At 40.8% G+C, this 27,567-nt stretch overlaps 1 protein-coding gene across 4 annotated transcripts in view; it reads left to right on the top strand.

Moving 5' to 3' along the window:
* Positions 1 to 27,567, top strand: part of LOC144698702 (adhesion G protein-coupled receptor L3-like) — an 891,299-nt gene that overhangs the window by 816,577 nt on the left and 47,155 nt on the right. For all 4 annotated transcript variants that reach the window (XM_078570511.1, XM_078570510.1, XM_078570509.1 and 1 more), the window contains 3 exons: positions 17 to 185; positions 8,688 to 8,813; positions 17,042 to 17,138. In XM_078570511.1, coding sequence (XP_078426637.1) covers positions 17 to 185; positions 8,688 to 8,813; positions 17,042 to 17,138 — 392 coding nt within the window. The remainder of the gene's footprint in view (positions 1 to 16; positions 186 to 8,687; positions 8,814 to 17,041; positions 17,139 to 27,567) is intronic.

Here is a 27,567-nt window from a genome sequence, read left to right as displayed (position 1 = left end):
TTTCCATTCTTTGCAGATCATGGGTCATAGGGGCCATAGCTCTCCTTTGCCTCCTTGGACTAACTTGGGCTTTTGGACTTATGTTCATTAATGAAAGCACTGTTATCATGGCATATCTCTTCACCATTTTCAACTCACTGCAGGGAATGTTTATATTCATTTTCCACTGTGTCCTCCAGAAGAAGGTTAGTTTTGTTTGCCATAGGAAAATATTACTAACTCTTGTGGGTTGGGGCAAGGGACTGAGACATCTGCTGACTTCTCTTGATCTTCATAATAATGGTTCTGATGTGTTATAATATTCCAGAAGTCAGTTGCTTTATTGCTCAGCAAGGAGACCAGCAAAGACTTGTCAGAGTTCATTAATTTTTCAACAGGCGTTAACCTTTACCCTTCTTTAACTATTCTTAAATTGTCTTTACAGATTTGAGTGGTTATTGTTTAAACTCTGACCTTCTGAAGTCAGGAAATGAGTAATTTCAGAGTAATCAATTTTCTATTAATGGTTTAATATGTATGTGTCAGCACAAAGATTGTCTGCTCTGAAGTATTTTGTAATCTTAATGAGATCATTAAGATGAGAGGTTGCTGCCATAGAACATCAGTTTCTTTGCAGAGATGGTATGAAGTGGTGAAAGTTATAAATTAAAAATCAAGCAGAGGTTAGAAGATTCCTTCCACACGATAAGACCTTAAAACGTTAATACATTTTATGAGTTTGAGTTTTGGATATTGGATCTAGCCTCCATGTGATACACTAAAATCTTTGTTTGGTATGAAATACTAATAATTTAAAATCAACAGATAACATGGTAACAATAATTCTCGTACTCATTTGGTGGCTCTGTAACATCTCACAATGTGGTACAACAAATGGGATATGTGGGGCTGGTGTTTCCAATAGAGGTACACATGGTAAAATGTGCCCAGAATTCGCTGGACACTGACCTGTTTTACAGAATGACACCCAAGTTCCAACTTTAGTCTAAACTGGAACTAAAAAAAATCTCCCATGAGCCAGTGCAGTCAAGCTGTGTTGTCGATCATAATTAATTATTAACTGGAACATGGTCAATGGGGCCTCAAGATGTCTGAATTTAAAATAATTTAAACTGAAAATTTGTTCAAATAATTGCTGGAGCTGAAGAAACATCCAATCAATGGTTTAAATTGATTACTGGTCACAAGTCTCTTGTACCAAGAGCATACCAATTGACTGGATTAGAACTAATTTAAATTGAATTTAAGGTAATTGTAGCATCAGTATACTCTTTCGAGTTATCAACAGTCACAGATTGCAACTCTTTTGAGTACAATCACAGTTCTTGGTTTCCAGGAGTGGGACATGAACCCACAACCCTCTGATTCAAAGGCGAGGGTGCTATGAACTGAGCCACAGCTGACACCTCGTAACATCAGTATGAGGAACAGACCTGAGTGAGGTTTCAATTAACTCCTGGTCACTACAGATGCAGGTCATTAACAATGGATTAATGTCATTCGAGGTACCTGTGAGCCAGAGAATTTAAGCATTATGTGATAAACACCCCTGAATGGGCAAAATTGGCGGACACTCCTCATTCCTACTGGGAGTAAGTGGTCAGTTTTATAGGTTGAGATTTCTTTGGGCGAATGGAGATCTGAATCAGCATAAAAGATTGCTACAACTTCCACAATTTTTTGCTCTAGTTTTATTTCATCCTGCCCAGATTACGCTATTGTGGAAATCATGCAGAAACACTGGGCCACCCTTTCTTCAGCTGAACTGAACAGCACCTCGAAAGTTTCACTAGTAATATATAGTGCACTTTCAGTGAACGTTAAACTTCCTAACATTTAACTCTCCACGTACTACAGGAAATTTTCTGGTAATTCCTAATTTAGTACTGTTAATTGGCAGGTGTAATGATTTCTTTATTAAAGAGAATACATTTCTCCCCACTCCACCCCCCCCCCCACCAATGTATGAGGCATGTTACTTATGTTTCTGCAAAAATAATTTTTAACAAGTGGTTTCTAACAGCACCTGTGAAGTTTTTTGCCCATTTGAAAACATTTGTCTCTTTAACCAAATTCATGTTCAAATCCTGCTTGCTCACCCAGTAAAAATAAATTGCTCTTAAAATTTAGATGAAATGAAGGCAGGAACCATGCCCAAAAAACAAGCCGTCATTTCTCCTATGCAGAGTCCACTCTTGGACTACGCTGTATGCTTATTACGGAATTCAAGTAATTTCTGCAACAACAACAACTTATATTTGTACAGCACCTTTAATGTATTGAAATATCCCAAGGCGCTTCACAGGAGCAAAGTATAATATTGAGCCACATAGGTCAAAGAGATGTGTTTTAAGAAATGTCTGAAAGGAGGAAAGCAAGGTAGAGAGATGAAGTGTGGGGTGCAGGTGCGTTGGGGTTGGGAATTGCAGAGCATGGGGCCAAGGGAACTGAAGGCACAGCCACCAATGGTGGCGCAATTATTATTGGAAATGTACAAGTGGCCAGAATTAGAGGAGCACAGATATCTTGGGAGGGTTGTGCGGTTGGAGGAGATTACAGAGATAGAGAGGGGAAATTATGCCCTTTTTTATCTTTACTGTGTATGAAAATGAACATGTTTTAATATTTGAAAACTCTTCACAGATTCCTGGATCGTTTAGAATATTATAAGGTTCACCTGTCACAATCTGATCAATAATTTAATTTCTCATGATAAAAGAAGTGTTACAGTTTATTACTTGAAAGGTTAGCGGATATAACTATTTTGTCTGCCTCAATCAATCTCATTTCAAGACTACAGAACATCCTTAGCTATGTAACACAGTATTTACATAAATACTAAGGCATTGAAATGTAATCAAATAGCGAAGAAATAACAGCAGCAATTTCAAGTAGGAGCTAGATGTTATCTACAAGCTTAAAGATGATCACGCATTTGCCTCCATGTATGCAGCTTGAATCTTCTGCAAGTATTTGCAAATATTAGCAAATTTCTTACTATGACAGTCATTCTTCAATGAGAACCTATTCAACTTACTTTGGCTTACATGTCTAATCCAATCATGAGTTTCATTGGAATGCCTTTCCCTACTTTAGTCTGTTGTTGCATGATCTTTACTGCCTCATAACAGAATGTCCTGGGCTGACAGTTGCAATTCTTGGGCTGCTGGAGATTTGCAATAAAAAATCAGAATCCAGTTCATTCCCCATATTCTTCTAAACATACAACTGCCCTGGAAACTATTACAGTATATTTTATTTTAGCCCTGCTTTCTCTCCATACCTCATGAAGGCACTGACTCAAGTGAGGATATAGTTTCATAGTATTCTGCGCAAGTGGCAATGTTTCGTTTCTAAATAGGGATTATTAACAGACTCCAGTCCCTATCGCCATGCCTGGCATCCCACAGTCCATGCAGTCAAGAACAGTTCTAAGAGCAATTGGGCTTGACCAACTTTTTTGTGCCCAACTGTGGCTCCAAAATGGGCTGCATGACCTGGATTTTCACCTGTGTCGGGTTAACTTGGGAGCCCTTTAAAAATGGTGGCTGGGTCCCAACTCTGGGATTCCTGACCCCATTCTCAGGCTGTACAATTTTTGGGCGTGCCTTTAAAGGCTGCAGGTCGCTTTCTGTCAGAAGCCTGCATCCAGCACTCCCGACCTGGCTGGCTCCATTGCGGAGATAGGTATCTCCTACTCCTCCGGAATTTTCATGGAGTTGGGCCAGGTTTTTAAAGAGTTGCAGTTCATGGCCTCTTCGAGGAGTCAGGGACCCTAGTCCGCATGAGGGGACCTTTTCAAAGGTAAGTTTAAAAAGGTCCCCCTCGAGCCCCCTATGCAAAGTTATGCTGCCCCCCCCATACCCATGTCCTCTTATGCCCCCATGCAAAGCTCTGCCCTTCCACTCTCCCTCAGGTCCCTCATGCCCCCTATGCCAAGCTCTGGCACTTCCATGCCCATTAACCCACTGTACACCTTCAGGAACAAATGAACACTACAGTGTAAAGTGGGATGTTTGAAAAAGCTTTGATCATTTTTCCCAATGCTTAAAAAAGAGTCTGGACAAGCTAATAAAAGTGTCAATCATCCAGGCCCTTTGAAGTTTCAAAAACCACAAACCACACACACTTGAAAGCACTTGAGTTATGTAAACAAACATTGTGAAACTGACCGCAGAGATCAAAGAGTCTGAGCTGTCAATCAAACAATGTTCCCTCTGGGGAGCAAGTGTTCTGTTATTCAATTAGATGCCTAGGCTCTCAGCCAAGCGCGCACAATGGCATAGGGGGCATGAGGGATAAAAGAGGGTGTGTGGAAGGGCAGAGCTTGGCATAGGGGAATAGGGGGTGAGTGGAAGGGCACAGCTTGAAATGGGGACATGAGGAGACTTAGGGGATGGGTAGGGAGGGACATAACATGGCATGGGGGCATGAGGGGGACATGGGGGTGGGTGGAAGGGCAGAGCCTGGCCTGAGGGCATGGTGGCCTGTGGGGGTAGGTGAGGGGGCATGTGGTGGCATTGATGTGACATGGAGAGTGTTTGGAGGGTGAGGGCTGGAGGTCCTTTGATTTTTTTTCACTAGGACAAAGTCCCACGGTATCGTGGAAGGCCTTTAAAACAGCCCGCCTCCCTCCAGACTTCTTCCCAGGTTGGCTGGCCTCACTCCAGCTCGCACCTGGCCCCTAGCAATGAAGATCCTGCCTTGGCGGGCACTTTCTCCCGAGGCAGACAGACCAAGCTGGGAATTTTATTGGCTCCCACTACCCGCCTCAAAAATCCAGGCCCATGTTTTTGAACAACAAGAACTGACTCCTGGGAGGTAACTGGTGGTTTATTTAAAGGGCTAATGTGTAAAGGTATTAGGAGACAAACACTGAGTGTAATGTCACTAGCTTTATTTAGCATATTGGTACAAATACAACTCAAGAATATTTGCACTTTGGGCATTGTGCTTTATTTATGCCTCAGTATGATCCCTGTACTATACTTCAAATTGGTCTCACTAAAGTAGTAGACTTTTAAATTACAGTGATTTACCCTAAAGCTAAAAATACACTTGCTTAGACACAGCCTAAGTTTGGAAGGACCAAATCTGAAATGCAGTTGTATGGCTGCATATTTTACACTGTTCAGGTGAACATAGTACAGAGATTTCCTGCATTCGTCAATGTGCTTTATTAAGTTCCTGATGACTAGTTTAAGGAACAATTAACACCTCTACTTAGTCAAACTGAGCTTGGCTTCAGATTTGGATTCAGCAAGGTTCAGCACTGAAGCAGCACTTCCATTAGTTTTGCACAAGATTGGGGCCAATTTTTACCATTACTACAAAGTTAACTATTTTCCGTTTGAGTGATAGGCTAAAAAACCCAAATGTATCAAGAGTGAGGTCTTGACTCTGGTGGATTTGTAAGTATATTGTCAAACTTTATTAGGAGACAATCTAATGAAAGAACAGGAAAACCATTCTCATCAGGTTAAACTTCTCACCTGATATAGTTTCAAATGAGACCAGTAATAAAAACAGAAAATATTGAAAATGCTCAGCAGGTCTGGCAGCATCTGTGGAGGGAGAAACAGAGTTAATGTTTCAAGTCCATATGACTCTTTTTCAGAGCTGAAGAGAAGTAGAAATGTGATGGGTTTCATACTGTTGAAGAGAGGAGGTGGAGCAGATGGAGCAAACTAGAAAATCAGAGTTAGGAGCTCAGGAGAAATTTGACAAAGATCCCATAGACACAAGACAAAGGGAGTCATAATGATAGTGTTAAAGCATAAGGCAGGCGTTAATAGTGGCATAAAGGTTAGTCAGCAGAATGTGTTCATGGCAGAACAAGGGTCAGTGCTCTCTGAAAGCAAAACGTGAGAACAAGTTATAGACTGGTCCGGTGGGGGCAGAGGGCTGGAAAAAGATATATATAAAATTATCAAAATGGAGGACAGAGTTCATGGTCTGAAACTGTTGAACTCAATGTTAAGTCCAGAAGGCTGTTAAGTGCCTAATCAGAAGATGAGGTGCTATTCTTCCAGCTTGTGTGAACTTCACTGGAACATTGTAGCAGGCTGAGGACAGACATGTGGGCATGAGATCAAGATGATGAGATGAAATGGCAAGCGACATGAAGGCCGGGGTCATGATTGTGGACTGAGCAAAGGTGTTCCACAAAGTGGTCACCAGTCTACATTTAGCTTCCCTAATGTAGAGGAGCCCGCATCGTGAGCAGCAAATGCAGTAGACTAAATTGAAAGAAGTGCAAGTGAATCGCTGCTTCACCTGAATGGAATATTTGTAACAAGTTTGTAATAATGAGGGGGCTAGTGTTGATAAATTTTGATATAATATTTGACAAAAACAGATTAATTCAATTTCTTAGTTTCTTTCCCTTAGTTTTTTCAACCATAATTTTTAAATTATACAGCTACTTGTGAAGTATTCCATTTTCCAATAATGCTCAGTGTGCAAACATTTTTAAAGCACGCTGTCTACTTCAAAGCTCCTAACCATACTGCAGTCCTAATATCTGTAATTATTGATCTGAGTTAATGTGGTAATGATGGAGGTAGTACAATTGTCTTGGGCTAGGAGAGGAAAGGATTAGCAGTGGGTCCTACTTCTGTTTACTATCCACAAACCACTGACAGAGAGAGAGTGTGTGTGAATATGTGTGTGTATGTTGTCACAACTCTCTGGGGATAGTGCGCTGTAATATCAAGCCCCACTGCTCCGCGAGCTGCGACAAATGTGAAAAAAGTTTGATCAACCCACCTAACTGTTTAATTTAGGTTAACAGAACACAAGCACCAGGTTTGTAAACTTAATAAGTAAACAACTGTTTATTGAACAAATTGTCTTTAACCAGTGGCAAAAGAAAGAAATATGAACTGCTAATTTATAACTTTATAACCTAAACTCTACCCCTTCTGAAATCCCTATAAATACACATTCAAGACACATAAGACACACAAAAAATGGATTTTAAGGGTGGGATAAACAGTTCAATAGCACCAATTCCGGAGTACAGGATTCGATGACTTGATTCTGATCAATGCCTTCCAATTCCAAAAAGAATCTTTCAGTTCTTTGTTGATGGCACGAGGTGGTCTTCCAGCACTTTCAGTGTTTAGTTCACTTGTTGAGCACCTGCCTTTCAATATCTCTTAACGGTGATTTTCCCCTTTTCCTCTTGAAAGAGGATTTCAGTGAGAGAGAGCAAGCTATAGAGATATGAGGAGAAAAAGCCAGCTAGCTGCTATTGTAGAATTACTAGAATCTGAGACACACAGGAGGCAGATGTTTTAGGTCTTTTTCCTTTCAGACTAGAAGCTATTCAGCTGCATTGCTCTCACACAAACCCTGGTCACCTGGTCAGAAGCCAATTATAACTTTGTTGCCAGGCAGTTGCCCATTAGACCAGACTCATCCTCGGCACCATCCTGCCTTTGGCAACATTGTATATATCTCCCACACTGTTCCAGTAGACATGTCCTTCAGACTGCAGCCATTGTAATTTTAATCCACAGTCCAACAGAAATATGTTCTTTACAATATGCATGTACGTCTGGTGATGAAAAGGTTTAAGCTCCCCTGTGATTTGATGGAATCACCTGCGTAACACCCTCTTTAGTTTACTATATGACTTTAGCGAGGTACAAAGGATAATCCTGCACCCGAAATTCTACTCCAGCATGAGGAGAAACCTAGAGAGGATGGGAATGGAAAAAGGGACTTGATTACTATTTCCCAGGTAATGGCCGTCTGTATAAGAAATACTTCATAAACCACAAAAGAAATCTAGAATTTTGGTTGTATTCATTTACTGTAGGAAGAAAGATTGTGATGGGCTTTGCATAGACCTATTATATTATAATATAACCAAATGGTACTATTGCTGAACGGATACTATAGCAATATATCATTTCAGCACTGGTTTACAATGTGGATCATGGCTTAGAGTTATGAGTACTCATTTGGAAATCGCATATTCATAATTCATTAATGAAAACAGTCATCTCTGTAACTATCGTTGTATTTTCAGGATGTGGAGTACAATCATCATTGCCAGCTGTTGCTGGAACAAGAACTGACAAGAACGCACAACTGAAGTGAAACAATAGAGTTATAAGAAATTAACTGGGGGTAATCTCAAGCCTGTAATCTTGGAATTCAGATAATGATGAACTGGAACAGTCAATCTTTGCAAAATCTTTCAGTTCGACTGCAGTCTCATAACAACCGAGAGTCAGTCTGAACATAATACATAGGGCAATAGGGGTGGAGAGGAGTGTTTTTAGAGGAAATCCAGCATAAATTCAGTGTACAATATCTGCAAGTTTGGTGTCTCACAGTATCTTCAAACTAATGGGGCTCCACAATGATCAGGAAATAATTGTTATGAAGGTTCAGTGCTATGTATTTAATAAGTAATGTCTTAGACTCAGAGTTTCAATAATCAATAGAAATTGCTTATGGTCATTTATGTTACAATTTAGATCCTTGTTGCTTAACATGTTTATATTTTAGTCAACTCCTGACTCAAAAGCGCCTGTTCATTTTAGATATCCTTTTCTTGTCCTTCACCAAATACACAGCACTTTTTCGGTTTAAGACAAGCAAGAATGAATCATAGTGAGCTGTTTGAGAGATGTGACTGCCTTTTTTATGCTAGTTGTTATTTTACTGCCTAGGTGAGGAAAGAATATGGGAAATGCTTCCGTACACACTGCTGCAGCAGAAGGAGCACCGACAGCTCCCTTGGTTCAGCAAAGACATCTGGTGCTCGAACTCCTGGGCGATATTCTACAGGCTCTCAAGTAAGTGATTGATTTGTTAAACAGGAGTTTCCTTCAACTGGGCTGCCTTGAATTGTGGTCACTAATGAAAAATATCTAGCTATGATCCTCTGTTGCCTAAAGCTGTCCTCCCTTTGTGTTTTCTAGAAAGTATATCCTGGTTATTTTTTGTCAGAAAGATATTTTCCTTAAGATTAGGCTCCCCCGCCACCAGAGACATGTTATTTACCAGTTCACACGATGTCCTGTACAATAATAACTTCTGTTACACACAGCATCTTTACCTGTACCAAATCATCTTGTTTCCTGGGAAAATGAATGGGGTAGAACATGCATATATCCCAGAAAAATAACAAACGGGCAGCAGAGGAACCAGCTAGTTACAGATGGGGCATGGATCATTAGCTTTTTTTTGGCCTATTGATACATTGTCAAAATCGACTCAAAACTGCATGTGTTCCTGTAACTGACCCTGACTTTCTTAATATTCTCTTTATTTATATTGACCAATGAGGTGTTCAGCTAAGCCATACTTTACTTTTAATTCTCCAGCTCAAATACCATGTTATTCCTGAGTCAAGGTGTTAATCTGTTAGGCAACAATAATGTACAAATGAATGTTGGAAGTTCCTGCTGTAGGCAAGAAGCGATCGTATACCAATGTTTCTCAGGATTCAATCCAGGTTGTTTTGCTCACGTACCAATAAATACCTAAAGAATAATCTAAGTTTGGGAGAAGGCCATTCTTTTACCTGTTTAGGCTAAGGCTTCATGTGTGCATGGAATTTCAAAGGATATATGGAATATACAGGCCATTTGACCCAAACGATCCATGCTGGTTTTTGTGCTCCACTCGAGCCTCCTTTTTATCTTCTCTCACCTAAATGTACCATCATGATCATTTATTCATTTCCCCCCAACGGTTGTCTAGCTTCTCCTTAAATGCATCCATGCTATTTGCTTCAACCACTGCCTGTGGTACCGAGTTCCAAATTTTCATCACTGAGTTACTAAGTTTCTTCTGAATTCACTGTTGGGTTTCTTATAATGATGGTCTCTAGTTATGTGCTTCCCCACATGAGAGAACATTCTCTCTGTTTCCACTTAATAAAAACCTAATTTAAACTCCTCTATTAGGTCACCCCTCAGCCGCCTTCTTTTCAAGAGAAAAGAAACCCAGCCTGCCAACCCTTTCCTGATATGTACCATAGAACACTACAGCACAGAAAGCAGGCCATTCGGCCCTTCTAGTCTGTGCCGAAATATTATTCCGCTAGTCCCATTGACCTGCACCTTGTCCATAACCCTCCAGACCTCTCCCATCCATGTATCTATCTAATTTATTCCTAAAACTTAAGAGTGAGCCCGCATTTACCACGTCAGATGGTAGCTCGTTCCACACTCTCACCACTCTCTGAGTGAAGAAGTTCCCTCTAATGTTCCTCCTAAACCTTTCCCCTTTCACCTTAAAGCCATGTCCTCTCGTGTTTATTTCTCCTAATCTAAGTGGAAAGAGCCTACTTGCATTTACTCTGTCTATACCCTTCACAATTTTGTAAACTTCTATCAAATCTCCCCTCATTCTTCTACGCTCCAAGGAATAAAGTCCTAACCTGTTTAATCTTTCCCTGTAACTCAACTCTTTAAGACCCGGCAACATCCTAGTAAATCTTTTCTGCACTCTCTCAATCTTACTGATATCCTTCCTGTAGTTAGGCGACCAGAACTGCACACAATACTCCAAAGTTGGCCTCATCAATGTCTTATACAACCTCACCATAACATCCCAACTCCTATACTCAATACTTTGATTTATGAAGGCCAGTATGCCAAAAGCTTTCTTTACAACCTTGTCTACCTGTGACGCCACTTTCAGGGAATTATGTATCTGAACTCCCAGATCCCTTTGTTCCTCCGCACTCCTCAGTGCCCTACCATTGACTGTGTATGTCCTACCTTGGTTTGACCTTCCAAAATGTAACACCTCACACTTTTCTGCATTAAATTCCATCTGCCATTTTCTGGCCCATTTTTACAATTGGTCCAGATCCCTCTGCAAGCTTTGAAAGCCTTCCTCGCTGTCCACAACGCCTCCAATCTTAGTGTCATCAGCAAACTTGCTGATCCAATTCACCACATTATCATCCAAATCATTGATATAGACAATAAACAACAATGGTCCCAGTACAGATCCCTGAGGCACACCACTAGTCACAGACCTCCAGTCTGAGAAGCAATCATCCACTACCACTCTCTGTCTTCTCCCACACAGCCAATTTCGAATCCAGTTTACAACCTCTCCATGGATACCAAGTGTCTGAACCTTCTGAACTAACCTCCCATGTGGGACCTTGTCAAAGGCCTTACTAAAGTCCATGTAGACAACATCCACAGCCTTTCCTTCATCTACTTTCTTGGTAATCTCCTCGAAAAACTCTACAAGGTTCGTTAAACACGACCTGCCACGCACAAAGCCATGCTGACTATCCTTAATCAGCCTTTGGCTATCCAAATAATTATATATCCGATCTCTCAGAACACCTTCCAATAATTTACCTACTACTGACGTCAGGCTCACTGGCCTGTAATTACCTGGTTTACTTTTGGAGCCTTTTTTAAACAACGGAATCTGTATCCAAACATTTCTGGCATCATTCTTGTAAATCTTCTCTGTACCCTTTTCAGTGCCTCTATAACCATTTTGTAATAAGACAACCAGAACTGCATGTGGTGCTCTTAAGTGTGGTCTACGCAAGGTTTAATACAGGTTTCACATAACTTCCCTACTTTTCAATTCTATCCCTCCAGAAATAAACCCCAGTGCTTCATTTGTTGTTTTTTTTTCCATAGCCTTGCTAACCTGTAGTGTAACTTTTAGCTATTGCTGTATTTGTACACTGTGGGCAGAATTTTACCATTGGCAAGCAGGGGGCGGGGCCCGCTTGCCGACACGTAAAATGATGCAGGATGACTTCGGGCAGAACCCCCGACGTCACCCCGCCCCATTTAAATTTTCAGGAAGGCGGGGGCGCAGCAAAATCAGCTGCGGGCCCGCCGACCTGTGAATGGCCACTTTAGGCCATTGCCAGGATGAATTAACCAATTAAAGGACCTGCTCGTCCAACCTTAAGGTTGGCGGGTCGGCCTGGAGCCCTGACGGCAACTAGAAAAAACATGAAACCTCATCCAGTGGCATGATGAGGTTTCATGTAGGGTTTTAAAAATTGTAATAAAGTTGTTCTGTAAATGATGAACATGTCCCAACTCGTGACATTGTCACATGAGGGGACATGTAAGGGAATTTTTTTTTCTATTTTTATTATTTTTAAAAGTCCAAGCGATCTTCCTGAGGCTGCACTTAGCCTCAGGGAGATGAGTATGCTCATTCGTGCATATGTGCGAAAGAGCGCATTCTTGATTTTAGGGATCCCCCCCTGCCCGCACAGGGAAGATGGCGGTATGGCTCCAATCGCTGGTGGCGATCGGCTCCGCGCCCGCCCACGATGGGATCAGGTGCCCGCCTGAAAAATGGGAAATTCTGCCCTGTGTTTGTACACCGAGAATCCTTTGTTCCTCTACCCCACCTAGACGTACATATCCTTAGTAATAAGAGGCCTCCCTATTCTTCCTACCAAAATGTACAACCTCATAATTGTCTGTGTTGCACTTCATTTGTCAATTATTTTCCCATTCTGCAAGTTTATTAATGTTCTCCAGTAATTTCTTACAGCCTTCCTCCATATTGACTAGCTCCTCCTCATTTCACTCCCTTGCTCCCCAATTTGGTGTCATCCACAAATTTAGAAATTGAGTATTGCTGAGAAAAAGAGACATGCTATTAAAGGTTTTTATCTTTCACTCATCAGGATGGCTATGCAAGATAAAATAACAGTAAAGAGAGCAACAATTTAGACTGCATGAGTAGAGAGTGCTGATTGGTTGGCAAGTGAACTCTGGCAGCGGTATTGCCATGGAGAATGCAGCAGAGAACAGTTAACTATTAACTGCCAAACTTTTGTTTAAAATTCAAACCAGATAGGTTGACTCTGATTGGTCAAGGCATTGTCATGGGGAATGAACCAGGGAATGGCAATCCCTAAGCTTTTGTTTAGTTGGAAAATATATAGTCCGTGGACATGCTCCTTCTGTTTCCAAAGGGCCCTGTCCTTAGCAGATAGAAGGAGCATGTCCAAGCATTATGCCTTTTCCAACTAAACAAAAGCTTGGGCAACTGCCATCCCCTGGTTCATTCCCCATGGCAGTGCCTTCCAATCAGAGTCAACCTGCCGAGTTTGAATTTGAAACAGAAGCTTGGCAGTTTACAGTTAACTGTTCTCTGCTACATTCTACATGCCAACACCTCTACCAATCAGGCTTATTTTGCCAACCAACCAGCACTGTCTTCTCATTCAGTATAAATTGTTGTTCCATTTACTGTTGGTGCTGCTGAGAGTGCAAGATGAAAAGTTTCGATAAAGTGTTTTTTCAGTAAAACTCAAATTTAGAAATTGTATTTTTGATTCTTAAGTCCAAATCATTAATGTAAATTGTGAAAAAGCAATGGCCCCAACACTTGCCACCTTCTTCCACCCTGAATAACTGCCCTATATTCACACACTCTGCTTTCTGTCTTGAAGGCAGCCAGCAATCCATTCTGCCACTTGTCCCCTGGCTCCACATTCTTTAACCTTATTCAGTATTCTACTATGAGGCACCTTATTGAAAGCCTTTTGAAAAACAGGATAATATACAACTACTGCATTACTATTCTCTGTTCTATTCATTACCTCCTCAACAAATTCAATAAGATTGGTCAAGCAAGAAACCCATGCTTATATTATTATTATATTTCCTATTTTTAGGTGTTCTTCCATTCTCTTCTTTAGTCAGGATTCCATTATTTTTCCTACCACTGCTGTTGAGCTGACCGGTTATAATTCCCTGGACATGTTCTGTCCCCATTCTTAAATGTAGGAATTACATTAGCTATCCATCAGTCCACTGGCACTACACCTCTCTCTAACAAATTATTAGATATGAGTTTTATTATTAATGGTTATTAAATTATTAAATATAAGTATGAACCTGCTTTCTTCCCTAGATCCTTGTAAAATAAGCCTTGGTTATTGGGGCAAGAGTTGGAAAAATGAATGTAGAAATATGACAGCTCAACCGCACATTGGTTTGCAGAATGTTAAATGAATTCCAGGCCCATTTGGAGTTCTGAGTTAATTTTACCAACTTGTGCACAAACAAGGCCCCTAATGGGAGACTCCCTCTCCCTCCATACTTGAAGAATTCCTCTGCTGTTTGTTATTTTGCACAAGACATTTTCTGTCTTAAAATTGTTGAGAATTGGCTACAGGCAGCTGCTGCAGACAATAAAATATATATGTGATACCATGAGGCCCGGTTCACAATGGATTTTCTGATGTCGACTTAGTTTCAAACGCTGTAGTCAAGCTAATAATGATTATTAACTTTTCTCTATGTTGTTCTAATTGACAGTTAGTTCTTTAATTGCATTCTTTTGTTGAATATCATGTTCACCTTCATATTGATGCTAAATAGAAGTATTGAATCTTTAATGTTGTTCTACTACAAGATATGTGAACAGCCTTTCTCTGCCGGGCTGAGAGATCTCAACAACGTTGATCTGCTCTGATTAGGCAACAAAACATCCCTAATAACCAACCTCCTGTGATCAATGTCATAATGATCTCCACAGGTTTGCCACAATTAGACTAATGTATTCTGTCCTCTGGTAACTGCTATTCATTGATGGTCATACTTACAGCTCAATTAAGCTGGCAGGACAATCATGAGCTTCCCAAATTTAGCAGCCTCAATCCTGCAGCTTAAAAAATAATTGAAAATCAAGTTAGCATGTAGAATGTAAATGAAGAAAAGTAATTTTTAAAAAAATCAAAGACTGCAAATTGTCCTGGCAGCCCAATATTACTTCAACTTCACTGCTAGGTACAAGGTATCTGTATCCATGCATGAACCACTGCTCATTTTCTCATAAATTTTATTGTCATCTTATCTATCTAATCATAACTAGAGAATTACTTGCAGTCTCTTCCTGTTCCCACACCGTTACCTCTGGTGTCCCCCAAGTATTCCCCTCCTATTTCTCATCTACATGCTGCCCTTTGGCAACATCATCAGAAGGCACGACATTAGTTTTCAAATGTACACTGATGACACTCAGTCCTACCTCACCACCATCTCTCTCGATTCCTCCACTGTTGCTAAATTATCAGACTTAATGCTTATCCAATATCCAATACTGGAGGAACAGAAATTTCCTCTAATTAAATATTAGGAAGACTGAAGCCATTGTTTTCGATCCCCGCTCGAAACTCAATTCCCCAACTACTGACTCCATTCTCTCCCTGGCAACAGTCTGACATTAAGCTTAGTCTACTCACAAACTTTATGCCATATTTGATCCTGAGATGAGCTTCCAAATTCATATTTGTGTCATCTCTAAGACTGCCTATTTCCCATATTTCCACCTCTGTAACATTACTGGACTTTGCTCCTGTCTCAACTCATCTGCTGCGAATATCATCATCCGTGCCTATGTTACCCCTGGGCTCGACTATTCCAACGCAATCCTGGCTGATTTCCCACATTCTACCCTCCGTAAACTTGAGATCATTCAAAACTTGCTGCCTGTGTCCTAACTCACATCAAGTTCAGTTTCCCTATCATCCCTGTGCTCACTGACCTACTTTGGCTCCTGGTCAAGTAATCTGTTTTCCTGTTCATTCCTGTTTTCAAATCCCTCTACATCCTTTCTCCTCCCTGATTCCCTAATCTTCTCCAACCCCACAATATATTTGTGCTCCTCTAATTCTGACCACTTTCTGCAATCTTAATCATAATTGCTCCACCATTGGTATCTGTGCCTTCAGTTGCCTAGGCCCAAGCTTTGGAATTCCCTTCCTACATGTCTCCGCATCTATATCTCATTTAAGACACTTCTTAAAACTTAACTATTTCACCAAGCTTTTGGTCATATGTTCTAAAATCTCTTAACATGGCTCAATATCATACTTTGTTTTATTATGCTCCTGTAAAGCACCATGGGACATGTTATTACGTAAAGCTGCTATATAAATATAAGTTGTTGTGTTTTATAAGACCATAAATTTATCTATCAGGCAATATTGGAAAAAAAAACAAAAGGAAGGGTTAATGGGATATAGTAAAGCCATTATTTTACCACCTCCACCTGTGTTTTGATATTGTGCGATATTGTAACGAAGTAAAGGTCATCTTCCAAGTCTCCACCTACATAAAGGAAAGAATTGGGAGCAGATTGGGATGCATATACTAGCTCACCTGTTCTTTGGAGTTGAAAGTTCTGGTTGAAATACAAATGTAACATTCCTCCCCTTCTGTAAACTATTACCTCCAAAGAAAATGACACTGATTTTGCAACAACCTGTTGCAAAATACATAGTTGACTGTTTTCCTTTACAGTGAGTGCCTGATCTCCACCTAACTTGGGGCCCTGATCAGTTCAAACATGGTTTTCCCTGTATGACTCCTGCTCCTGATTAGTGCATAATGGCCGGTGCTGGGTTGTGCACTTGGTGACATTGGCTGAGGAGAGGATCAGGTTCAGCTATAATAGCCCTACAGAAACTCATTGCCAGAGGTCACACCAGAAAGAAAGACCCTTGGGCAAGGTCACATCAATTGACCACCACGGCTGAAACCAAATTCCAAAACTCATCAGCAATTTCAAGAAAGGAGCAAAGAAACATCTATGGAAAGGAAGCTATTGCAAATTTCTTTCTGAAAATTGCAGGATATTAATCTGACATACAGTGCTTTAGAAACACTGACATTAATTTCTTGTAGCTGCTTTAACAGCTGCTTGGCTGAAGAAAGGATTTATGATAAAATCTCTTCAGTTTTTTTTAATTAGCTCCTTGTGCTTGTGCTGTCAGAGGGGATGTTAACACTGCTATTCAAAAGTAGTTTAAATGTATTGCTTGTATGCGAATTTTTAGAAATGCATCAGCTTTACTTGTGTTTGCAAACTTCAGGGAAGAGGAAGTTAGCAGCGCCCTAATGTGAGATGGCATTCTGTCAATGTGCTCTTTATGTTTGAGAGATATGTGTAGATTTGGTGTTTCTGGAGAATTCTCTGCAGCTGCTTTGTTTAGTACAATATCTGTGATGGATTGGAATCACTGACACATTTGTCTTTGCATTGTGGTATCTTTTAGAGTCGAATTCGAAGGATGTGGAATGACACAGTTCGAAAACAGTCCGAGTCTTCCTTTATCACTGGAGATATCAACAGCTCAGCATCACTTAACAGAGGTTAGTCAAACAAGCAAGCCTTTCAGTAATTTTTGCTGGCGTTCAAGTAATATGTAGCAATGTAGGGCCTTCAGCACATCCTTTTAATGGGCATGGATACAATCTGAACAGTTGACTTTAAGTCCTGCAGTTAAGAAAATCATTAAACCATCATTGTGATAAAATTCAACAGAATATCATTGCATGCAGATAATATGATTACAAATGTTTATTTCAAGAACTGTAATGAAATTTAGTGATTAAAGGATTAGTTCAGAAATAAAAAATGAAATACCTAGTTAGTTCATCAACCAGAGGTTATACTAATCCTCAATAAGCATACATATGCATCTTGTTCTAAGTTTATTCAGGGCTTAAGTTTCCACTGGCTTGCCTCCATCTCTGCCTTTTATTTATGATGTGTTTACCTTCTGCAGAGAGCATCCAATGTTGCCTAATCAGTTGTTCATGTGAATTAGTGGAAATAAGTTTAATATTCAATGAACCACACTAGATGTTTAATCAGTATATCTAACATTTAGTAGCTTTTTAAAAAAACAAACTCTGCTTCTTCCTTATTTATTAAATATAAGACAATCTCTGAATATAAATTTTAAAAAGGCTGTTGACTGATCCGAAAACCAGCAGGACACTGATCATTTAATAACTTGATGTGACATTGATGATTTTTTAAAATCCTTCAGTATATAATTTTTTTCTGTATACTTTATTTCATTTTCTCCTGTAATCATGATCACTTGTTTTATCAAAGACTGAAAATTCCATTATCACTGACCACTTTCCACACATTTCAACATAATATAGGCATAGTATGCATCTTGGTCCCTTATTTTTGCTCAAAGTTTTGCTGAGTTTTTGACTCTGCAAGACCCTATCAATCAGTCTCAAGATTTGTTGTTTTTACATTTTGTTTTGATAGATGGAGGCCTTATCAAATTACAGTCCCTTGATCTATATGTCTCCACATGAATCAAATGTCTTGTTTTCAGATTTATCCATCCTGCCATAGATCTTTCCAGCTGACCGAAACACAACTTTTGTGTCTGTTGACTCTTATCATTCATTCAACTTTCAAAAGTGTGCAGGCTGTTTCAGAACAAACAACAGGATTCATCAATACATTTAGTTCACTGGGAGAAGATTCTTTAAGGAAGGGTCATTTGCACCCATAGCTCCCTGTTGAAAATTAACCTCAGTTTCAACAAAAAAAGCCAACCATTACTGAGAAGTTGATTAGAGCTACTGCTAGAAATGGTCCTCCAGAATAGCACTGATTGAGATGAATCTTAAATCATGAGAAGATTAAAGGGAAGGGATTGAGATGTTCCAGACTATATGCAACATCTTCCAGCATAATGTACAAAATGTTATGGTCAACTGGCTCTGTATAATCCCTTCAGTACACCTGGCACTGGAAAGAAAAGAGAAAAGTTAATACTGCGCCAATACTGATTCAGTCTTCTGTTTCTGGAGCGTTAGCTGATGCTCCGAAGTGAACCCCAATAGCCGAATTGATTATGAACAGACTATGTACAGCTTTGTAGTGTATACCATTCCCAAAATGTACCCAGATGTGCTATTTGTAGTACCAAGCAAGAAACTCAATTGGCTGCATTTCTAAATGATGCCATTCTCAAAAACTTCTTGGGCAGAATCGTTGGCCTGTCGGGTGGCTTGTGGTCGGGAGTGGGCGCGGGCAGACACAGAGCCGATCACCGCCTGCAATCAGCTGTGCACTGCCATTTTACGTGGGCAGGCCAATTAAGGCCCACCCAACTCAGCGCTACCTGTGTGGGCGGGGTGGGGGAGGAGGGAGAGTCGGGGCCTGCGCTCTTTTGCGCATGTGTGTGAAAGAGCGCAGAAATCTCCCAGAGGCACGGAGCTGCCTCAGGGAAATTAAGTTCAGTTTTAAAGGTTGAAAAATAATAAAATTATTCAGACATATCCCCTCATGTGACAGTGTCACATGAGCCAGGACATGTTTATGAATTGTCAAAAAGTTATTTATTTATTTAATAAAACCTTCATGAAACCTCATCCCACCCATGGATGAGATTTCATGCAAAACGCGAAGGCCACTTGGGCTCTTTGCCTGCCCGCCAACCTTAAGATTGGACGGGCAGCCCTGTCAATTGCCTAAATTGGTTAATTAATGGACTTAACATGCCTTTGACAATTTGGTGGGCACGTAGCCAACTCTGGCGTGCGCGAGCCGAACAAAAGATCGGAACGACTCACGGTGATGTCAGGATGCAACCCCGATGTCACCACGTGTCACTTTACGTGTCGGCGTGCAGGGCCCGCCCCCGCATGCCAAAGAGAAAATTCTGTCCCTTGAGATGGATTTAATCACATCAGCATATATTAATGAAGCCCTGCTTCAAATAAGCAAGAGTCCAGAATTTGGCTATGACATAGATTAATTGCAGATCTTTCAGTAATGCTAAAGTCCTTTTCTCTGTTCTTCTCTATTCTCCTATAATGCAAGCATCAACAGAAAGTGTTGGGTTATCTTGTTTAATTTATTGAAAATAGAGAGAAGCAAGAAATGAATGACAATGTAGACTTTCATTCATTACATTGTGAGGGAAGGTCATAAATGATGACCAACTATATAATACCTGAGTTGTTTTTAAATCAGGTTTTAGACCCATGAGAACCTTAATTTAAACATGATGCCTTTTAATCCAATGTATTTGCCAATGTTTTTCGCAAAACTATTATGAGCGCCCACCAAATCTGTTTGGACAGAATTTAGGTCAACTTGGCAGACTTGACAAATTACATTTGGTCTCCTAGTTATAAAAGAAGCCTTTGTTGCTTGATCCAGTAGTGGTATTCCACGAACAGATGCATTATACATGCTATAAGTCTCCAAAAATGTGCATACTTGCTTATTTGTTTAGGACTGACTCTAAATAGGAATTGTAATTAACAAAGTTAACTGTGTTAAATGATACTCATTATTGTTATTCTAGCTTAAGCCATGACACTATTAGGAGCAATTCTACTGCATAGGTCCACATGGTAGGAAAATAATTTTTGGGGAGAAGTTGAGGGAAGGAGTAATGCTGACGAATTTTGAGAAACAGTGACAGGGCCGCTGATGGTTTTAAGGTAGTGATGCACACAACTTTTAGAGGAAAGGCTGAATTTGTTTTGTGCCAAACGTAACTTAACATTTTGGTTTGGAAGAGCCAGCTAAGGAGGCTATAAAGAGCCCCAGAAAAAAATTCTTCCTTATCATACCCCCACTGTGACTCAATGTCACTGCTTCTCCTTGTAGTCAATTGACTGAGTGAAAGCAAGTTATGGGGAAGGCTGCTCCCTAAGGTTGTCATGATGCGCTGCTGCATTTTTCTTGCAATATACACAAGGTGTTCTCATTGAGGATTGTTTGACCAAAAAGATATCGAATTTGCCTATTGGTGGAGTGACCTTAGCTGAGAAAAACATTGGGATTTTCTCTCTCTTTTGTTTTTAATTTGCAAAAGGACAAACTTTTCAACCCATTCTATAGTTTAGGTATAAAAACAGAAAACTACTGCGGATGCTGGAAATCCAAAACAAAAACAGAATTACCTGGAAAAACTCAGCAGGTCTGGCAGCATCAGCGGAGAAGAAAAGAGTTGAGTTCTCTTTACTCAGTTCTGCTGAAGGGTCATGAGGACTCGAAACGTCAACTCTTTTCTTCTCCGCCGATGCTGCCAGACCTGCTGAGTTTTTCCAGGTAATTCTGTTTCTGTTTTCTATATTTTAGGTATTTATGTTCATTCTGAAGGAAACGTTCCTTATGCAGATAAATTAAGAAATGCATTAGGTGACTGGTTATAAACTTTAAAGCTATGCAGGGATAGTATAATTCTACAAAACTTGGTCAAGTCTCTTAAGTCTTTTTAAGTGATCTTATGTTACTGTCTTTCAAAATTATAATGCTGCTCACTTAAACCATGGCTCACATTTTTGGCAAGCTTCATATTTCAATGCAGAATCCAGATGGTACGTTTTGGCATTCAGATCAGGTAGTCCCAAATTCACATGTGAACTTTAAATGTGATCTTTGAGTTTCATTTCTCTCAGTATTATGTTCTCAGAATTTACCAGTTCATGTCCTACTCATTGAGAAAAGAAGTGTTGTTAGCTGATGCTTACTAAGCTTTAGTGTTTTCATAGGTAGAAGCGAGGATATTTTACTAATCCAGGTTGACAATTCATTCCACTTGGCAAATCTGTTGCAAATCTATCACAAAATGGTGTCTAGCTAACCATTAGAATGGATTGTATTGTGTTGTTTTTGACTTGTTGTGATCTAACAGGAAACTTGAAAAGCTTATTCTCTCCTGGCATCTAGATCACCTGCCACTATTGAAAGGTTTTCTGGTTTTAACTATGCAGCAACTTGATGGAGTAATTTATGTACTTTGAAGGTATTTTTACCTAAATCTTGCAGCTTAAGCAGCCAAGCACTTGAATACTGAATATTGATCCACAAAGTTTTTCACCACTGTGCTCTTCACTAATTTGGAATTATTCATTTGCGTGTAGAGTTGAAGAAACAATAAATCATTTTAGTTTGGCTACCCTTCCTCATTCTTGGAACACAATTCAACTGCTACATACAAATTTCCCTTAACCAACCTGCTACTCGATTCTCTTTGCAATCAGTTACATTTGGTTTTTTTCTGCTTAGAAGTATAGTTCCTTTTTTCATCAACTGCTGCCACTACTTGTTTTCAAAGGAACTGAGGTACCATGATGTCAACAATATATTTGTTAGGGCTAGAGGAATAATGAAAATCGATACAGCGGAATTCTTTTTGGATCAGTGTCCTGCTTGCATATACATTTGCACACTGGGGTAATTATTTGTAATGGATGCTGAACTACTTCCTCTTGATCAAGAAATCTTTATGTGCATTAAGTAACCAATGTTGAACCGTACAAGAACCTATACAGCAATGAAGGAAATAAGGTAGCTGATCATATCTGAGATAACACTTATGTCGAGGAATGCAAGACTAAATTGCACTGTCCTTCTCTCTTGCTACAGTCCTACATACAAATGAATTAGGAACATGAGTAGGCCACTCAGCCCCTCAAATCTGCTCCGCCATTCAATAAGATCATGGTTGATCTGAATGTAACATCAACCTCAGCTTCCTACCTACCCCCGATAACCTTTCACCACCTTGTTAATTAAGAATCTATCTCATTCTACCTTAAAAATATTCAAAGACTCTGCTTCCACTGCCTTTTGTGGAAGAGAGTTCCAAAGACTCACTACCCTCTGAGAGAAAAAAATTCTCCTCACCTCTGTCTTAACTTTAGCTAGCTCTGCTTTCATGCCCTCATAATTGCCCTCATTTAAAGTTTAAAATACTAGTCTTGGACACACTCGTTTCTCCCTCAAAATGAATGTAAAATTCAATCATGTTATGATCGCTGCTACCTGGGGGCGCCTTCACTATGAGGTTATCAATTAATCCTATCTCGTTGCACAATACCAGGTCTAGTATAGCCTACTCTCTGGTTGGCTTCAGAACGTGCTGTTCTAAGAAACGATCCTCTAAACATTCTATGAACTCCCCATCTACGCTACCTTTGCCCATCTGATTTTTCCAGCCTATGGGAAGAATTTTCTCGGGGGGAGAGTTGGGTGGGAGCGGGCATGGGTGGGCGTGCAGCCGATCGCCACCCTCGATTGTCTGGATGCAGCCGTTTTGGGTGGGCAGGCCGCCCAGCATGACGCGCACCCAGAAGCGCTGAGTGCTCCCTGTGCGGGTGGGGCGAGTAGGCTGAGTTGGGGTCTGCGCTCTTTAGCGCACGCACGCGAAAGAGCGCAGAAATCTCCCCGAGGCATGAAGCTGCTTCAGGGAGATTAGTTTGATTTTGAAAAATTTTAATGAAAAAAGAACTTTAAGACATGTCCCCTCAGTGTCACATGAGCTGGGACATGTCAATGAATTTTAATTTAAAAATTTATTTAATTTATAAACCCTTCATGAAACCTCATCCTGGGACGGGCAGCTCAGTTAATGATCTTAATTGGAATCTATATGGCCTTAATTGGCCTTTGACAGTTCGGCGGGCGTGCAGCCGACTCCGCTTTGCGCCCACTGAACTGAGGATCTGAATGACGCGCGGTGATGTTGGGATGCATGCCCGATGTCACCACGCATCATTTTACACGTCGGCAAGCGGGACCTGCCCCCACTTGCCGAACAGAAGATTCTGGCCTATATGTAGATTAAAATCCCCCATGATTATTGCTGTACCTTTCTGACAAGCTCTTCTTTCACACTCTGCCCTACTGTGTAGTTACAATTGGGGGGCCTGTACACCACTCCCACAAGTGACTTCTTGCCTTTAACATTCCTCATCACAACCCAAACCACTTCTACATCCTGTTTTGCAAAACTTAGGTTATCCCTCTCTAATGTGCGAATACCAACATTAATTAACAGAGCCACCCCTACACCTTTTCCTAACTTCCTGACCTTTCTAAATATCACATAACCTTCAATATTCAGGTCCCAATCTCTGTCATCCTATAGCCATGTCTCTGTAATGGCCATCAGATCGTACTTATTTATTTCTATTTGCACTATCAGTTCATCTGTTTGAATACTATGTGCATTTAGATACAGAGCCTTAAGTTTTATCCTTTCATTGTTTTTGTAACATCTAGCCTTATTTGCTGATTTACTCTTAGATTTGTACTCTCTGTCCCTTCCTGTCATGGCCTGTTTATCATTTCCCACATTAGTACCTTTCTCTCTTGTTTGTACTCTTTGGTTTACCACACCTTTCCAAATTTGAGAAAACAAATGGCAGGGCTACGGCGAAAAGTTGGGGATATGGTACTACAGGAGTCATTCAGAGAGCCGATTATGGCTAGACAGTTTAAATGGACACCCACTGTCCTGTAACCATTCTATGAATCAACAAAATATCACATTTCCTTATTTAATGGATTTGCATGCTATAGTTGGCATTTGGAGAAATATTTATTTTTCCCTCCACCCTATAATATTTTAATAATATAATAATAATATTTGCAATGCTACTTTCTTATATCAACTACAATGCACTGGAGTGCTGCTTTGGGCTGCATTAGAGTGCCTCAGTTGGAGTTTGTTGAGGGAGGGACTTTTAAGGGTTAATTTCTGTCTAAAGTCTAACTAAAAGTTTCTTTTTGGGTTTGGAGAAGGTGAAGACTGATACAAAATACGTGTTTAATTCATCTGCAGAGGGGAGGCGGAAGGTGATGCCAGGGAGGTCAACAGTAATGGAGGAAATAAAATGGGTGACTGGGGGAGGGGAAAAGACAGGGGAGCGCGTGAAAAAGGGAATCCACACCATGCTGTCCAAATCGAAAGTGAAACGACAGTCGTGGCGGGCGAGATCATGTGCTGCATGGGAGTACGATCACTGGGTGGGCAGGGATGCAGGTCAGCTCAGATGGAGAAAGCGAATCCCAGCAGGCAGCATTGAAAATGCTCAGGGCATTGAGGTGAGCATGATGCGTGAAGGATCCGTGTGCTTTGGAGAGTGCTTGTACGAGGCTCTGAAAGGCCCTGCCACACACACTTCTCCCTCCAGAATCACTCATTGGACAGCTGCTCCCTCTGCCGTGACAGAGGATGAGGTTGAGGTACTCCCAGGCAAAGGGGACTCAAAGGAAGAGGACAGCCTCTGAGAATCTTGAGTGGATGACCTAGGGCTGCCCTGATGCTGCCCCTCCTCCCTTCGGTGCCCGAGGGCCCTGGCCTTTCTCCTTGAGGGGAAGGAGCACCTGGAGGGACGTCGAGGTGCTCTGTTTCCCTCTCGTGTTGCCACTGCAGGAACTCACCCATGGTTCCCGTGATGAAGTGCAGGTCTGCACACATCTCCAAGTTCTGCTGGACTAGGGTCTTCATGGTGCCTGCCATCCTCCCCATGGAGACCTTCATACATGCACTTGTGGGCACCGCTGCCACCGCCTCCCAAGCCGGATTAGTGAGGTTGCTGCCCATCCTGCGGCCAGAGCGGGGTAGAGGACATCATGGCGAGCCTCCACTATATCCAAAAGGCCCTCGAGGGACGTCATTGAACCTAGGGACTGCAGTGGTTTTGCCTTTCAGGGCCATGTCTTCTTTACTGCAGTCATAGGCTGGAAGCACTGAGGTGTGCACATGCCTGGACTTTAAGCATGGCACCCGGCATGATGAAGCGGCGAGGTGATGGATGAGAGCCTGACCACCAGGGAAATGGTGTGTTTCCCAGGAATGCATAATTAATGTGGCAGGTTTAGGACGATACGGTGTGAAAAGCCATCATTATATTTTACCTGCCCGCTACCACACTCGGAGCAAATCTGGGACGATTCCGCCCAAAGAGTTTGCGTATTAGAATGCAATATATTTAGTCCTTTCTAGGTTAACTATGCAGCATTTTACAAATAGCTAATTATCCAGGACCTCCAATCAAAATAAGGTACAATGATCAACATGATCCATTTTCCTCTATCAGAAAGACTTTTGATCTCCACTTTGCTGATCCTCACCATGATTCAGGAAAAAGTATATGGTAATAGCAGTTTTCAGTCTTTAAGATTGAAGCTGAATCCAGCAAGCATACATTAGTCACAGCAAAATTTCATAACGCTGGTCATGCAAACTGTTAATGCTTCTGTCTTGTGCTTTATGACTTGTTCTGAACCCTCTTTTGGTTTTAAATAAAAGCAAAATGCTGCGGATGCTGGAAATCTGAAACAAAAACAGAAAATGCTGGAAAAGCTCAGGAGTCCCAGCAGCATCTGTGGACAGAGAAACAGAGTTACCATTTTGAGTCTGTATGACCCTTCTTCAGAGCTGTTGCTGAGGTCTTGCTGTTTTGCAGCCCCACCCTGCAGATCCACTATTCTCCATAAGCCATTGTATTGCACTTAATATTTAACTTGGCCCCATTGGAGCATATGTTCTTTACACTGCACCATAGGTGGTTTAGTAGGTTGGCTGACAAAAAATTGCCACAGGTTCTTCAGTGTTCTCTCTTGTGCTTGTCTTAGATCTGACAAAATTCCAGTTGCGGTGGACTCACGTCAGAACACTGCCACTATGGTTATGATAACATTCAATAGTTCATATTTGGGAAGCTAAGTATGCAGACTGCTAAAAAGCATTTAAAGATAAACAAGCATTGTTTTGTAATGCATTCCAGATCTGGACAGTAGCCATTCAAATGTCATTCAGTTACTGTGTTGTACTCCCATTAATACCCAAACCTATGCAGTAATGGGTCTGAAATCAGTTGTGCTGCTTGTGCCACACACAAATTGCATCATGGTTTTCATACTTGTCAGCTCCTGATTACATTCCTAATAATTGTCATCTCCCCTAGCCCAATCTGCGTTCTCCAATCATCTCTGCTTTATTTGAATCTGAAATTGATGCATATGCCAAGTTATCTCCTACCAGCACCCCAGATCCATGAGTAAAGGCTATTTTCTGAATGAATAAAGTTGCCCACCAATTGATAAACCACAAGTAACTTCCCATCCTGTGTTTGCTTATTCAGTCTCTTCCACCTTCAAAAAATTGAAGGTCCCAACATCTCTGCCTACAATCTACAAGGCAACCAACAGCAATGAAGCTTTCATAGTGTTCAGCACTTTGATAGTGTTTGTTGGACTGAACTTACCTGGGAGGAAAATAGAGGACCAGGCCTCGTCCCAAACCATAGAAGGATGCCTCCTAAAAGATATTTGTAGTGTGAATATTACTGTATTTTCAAATATCAGGCATAAGGGACAGAAAGCAGAGAATAGCGGTGAACAGTTGCTTTTCAAACTGGAGGAAAGTATATATAGTGGTGCCACCAGGGTTAGTAATGGGACCACTGCTTTGAGTGACCAATTGGGCAAGACCTCTGTCACCTATGTTAAATTTCCCCTGAGAATGCAAAAGCAAGAAAGTCATGGTAAACCTTTATCAAACACTGGTTAGACTCCAGCAGCAGTATTGTGTTCAATTCTGCACAGCACACTCTAGGAAGGATGTCAAGGCCTTAGAGAGGCTACAGAAGAGGCTTAATGGAATCGTATGAGGAACTTTAGCTGTGTGAAGAGACTGGAGAAACTGGAATTGATCTCCTTAGAGCAGAGAAATTTAAGAGATGATTTAATAGAGGTGCTCAAAGTAATAAATAGTTTGATAGAGCTGATACGGAGAAACTGTTCTCATTGGCAGAAGAGTCGATAACTAGAGGTTACAGATTGAAGGTGATTATTAAAAGAACATGAGGAAACATATTTTTATACAGTTGTTGCGATCTGGAATTCTCTGCCTGAAAGGCTTATGGAAACAGATTCAATACTAACATTCAGAAGAGAACTGGATAAATACTTGAAGGTCAAAGTTCACAGGGCTATGGGGATAAGGCGAGGAGG

This window comes from Cetorhinus maximus, chromosome 2, assembly GCF_964194155.1.
Source record: "Cetorhinus maximus chromosome 2, sCetMax3.hap1.1, whole genome shotgun sequence".
NCBI lineage: Eukaryota > Metazoa > Chordata > Chondrichthyes > Lamniformes > Cetorhinidae > Cetorhinus > Cetorhinus maximus.
The sequence above is the reverse complement of the archived record's forward strand: the minus strand, read 5'-3'. Positions and strand labels throughout refer to the sequence as shown.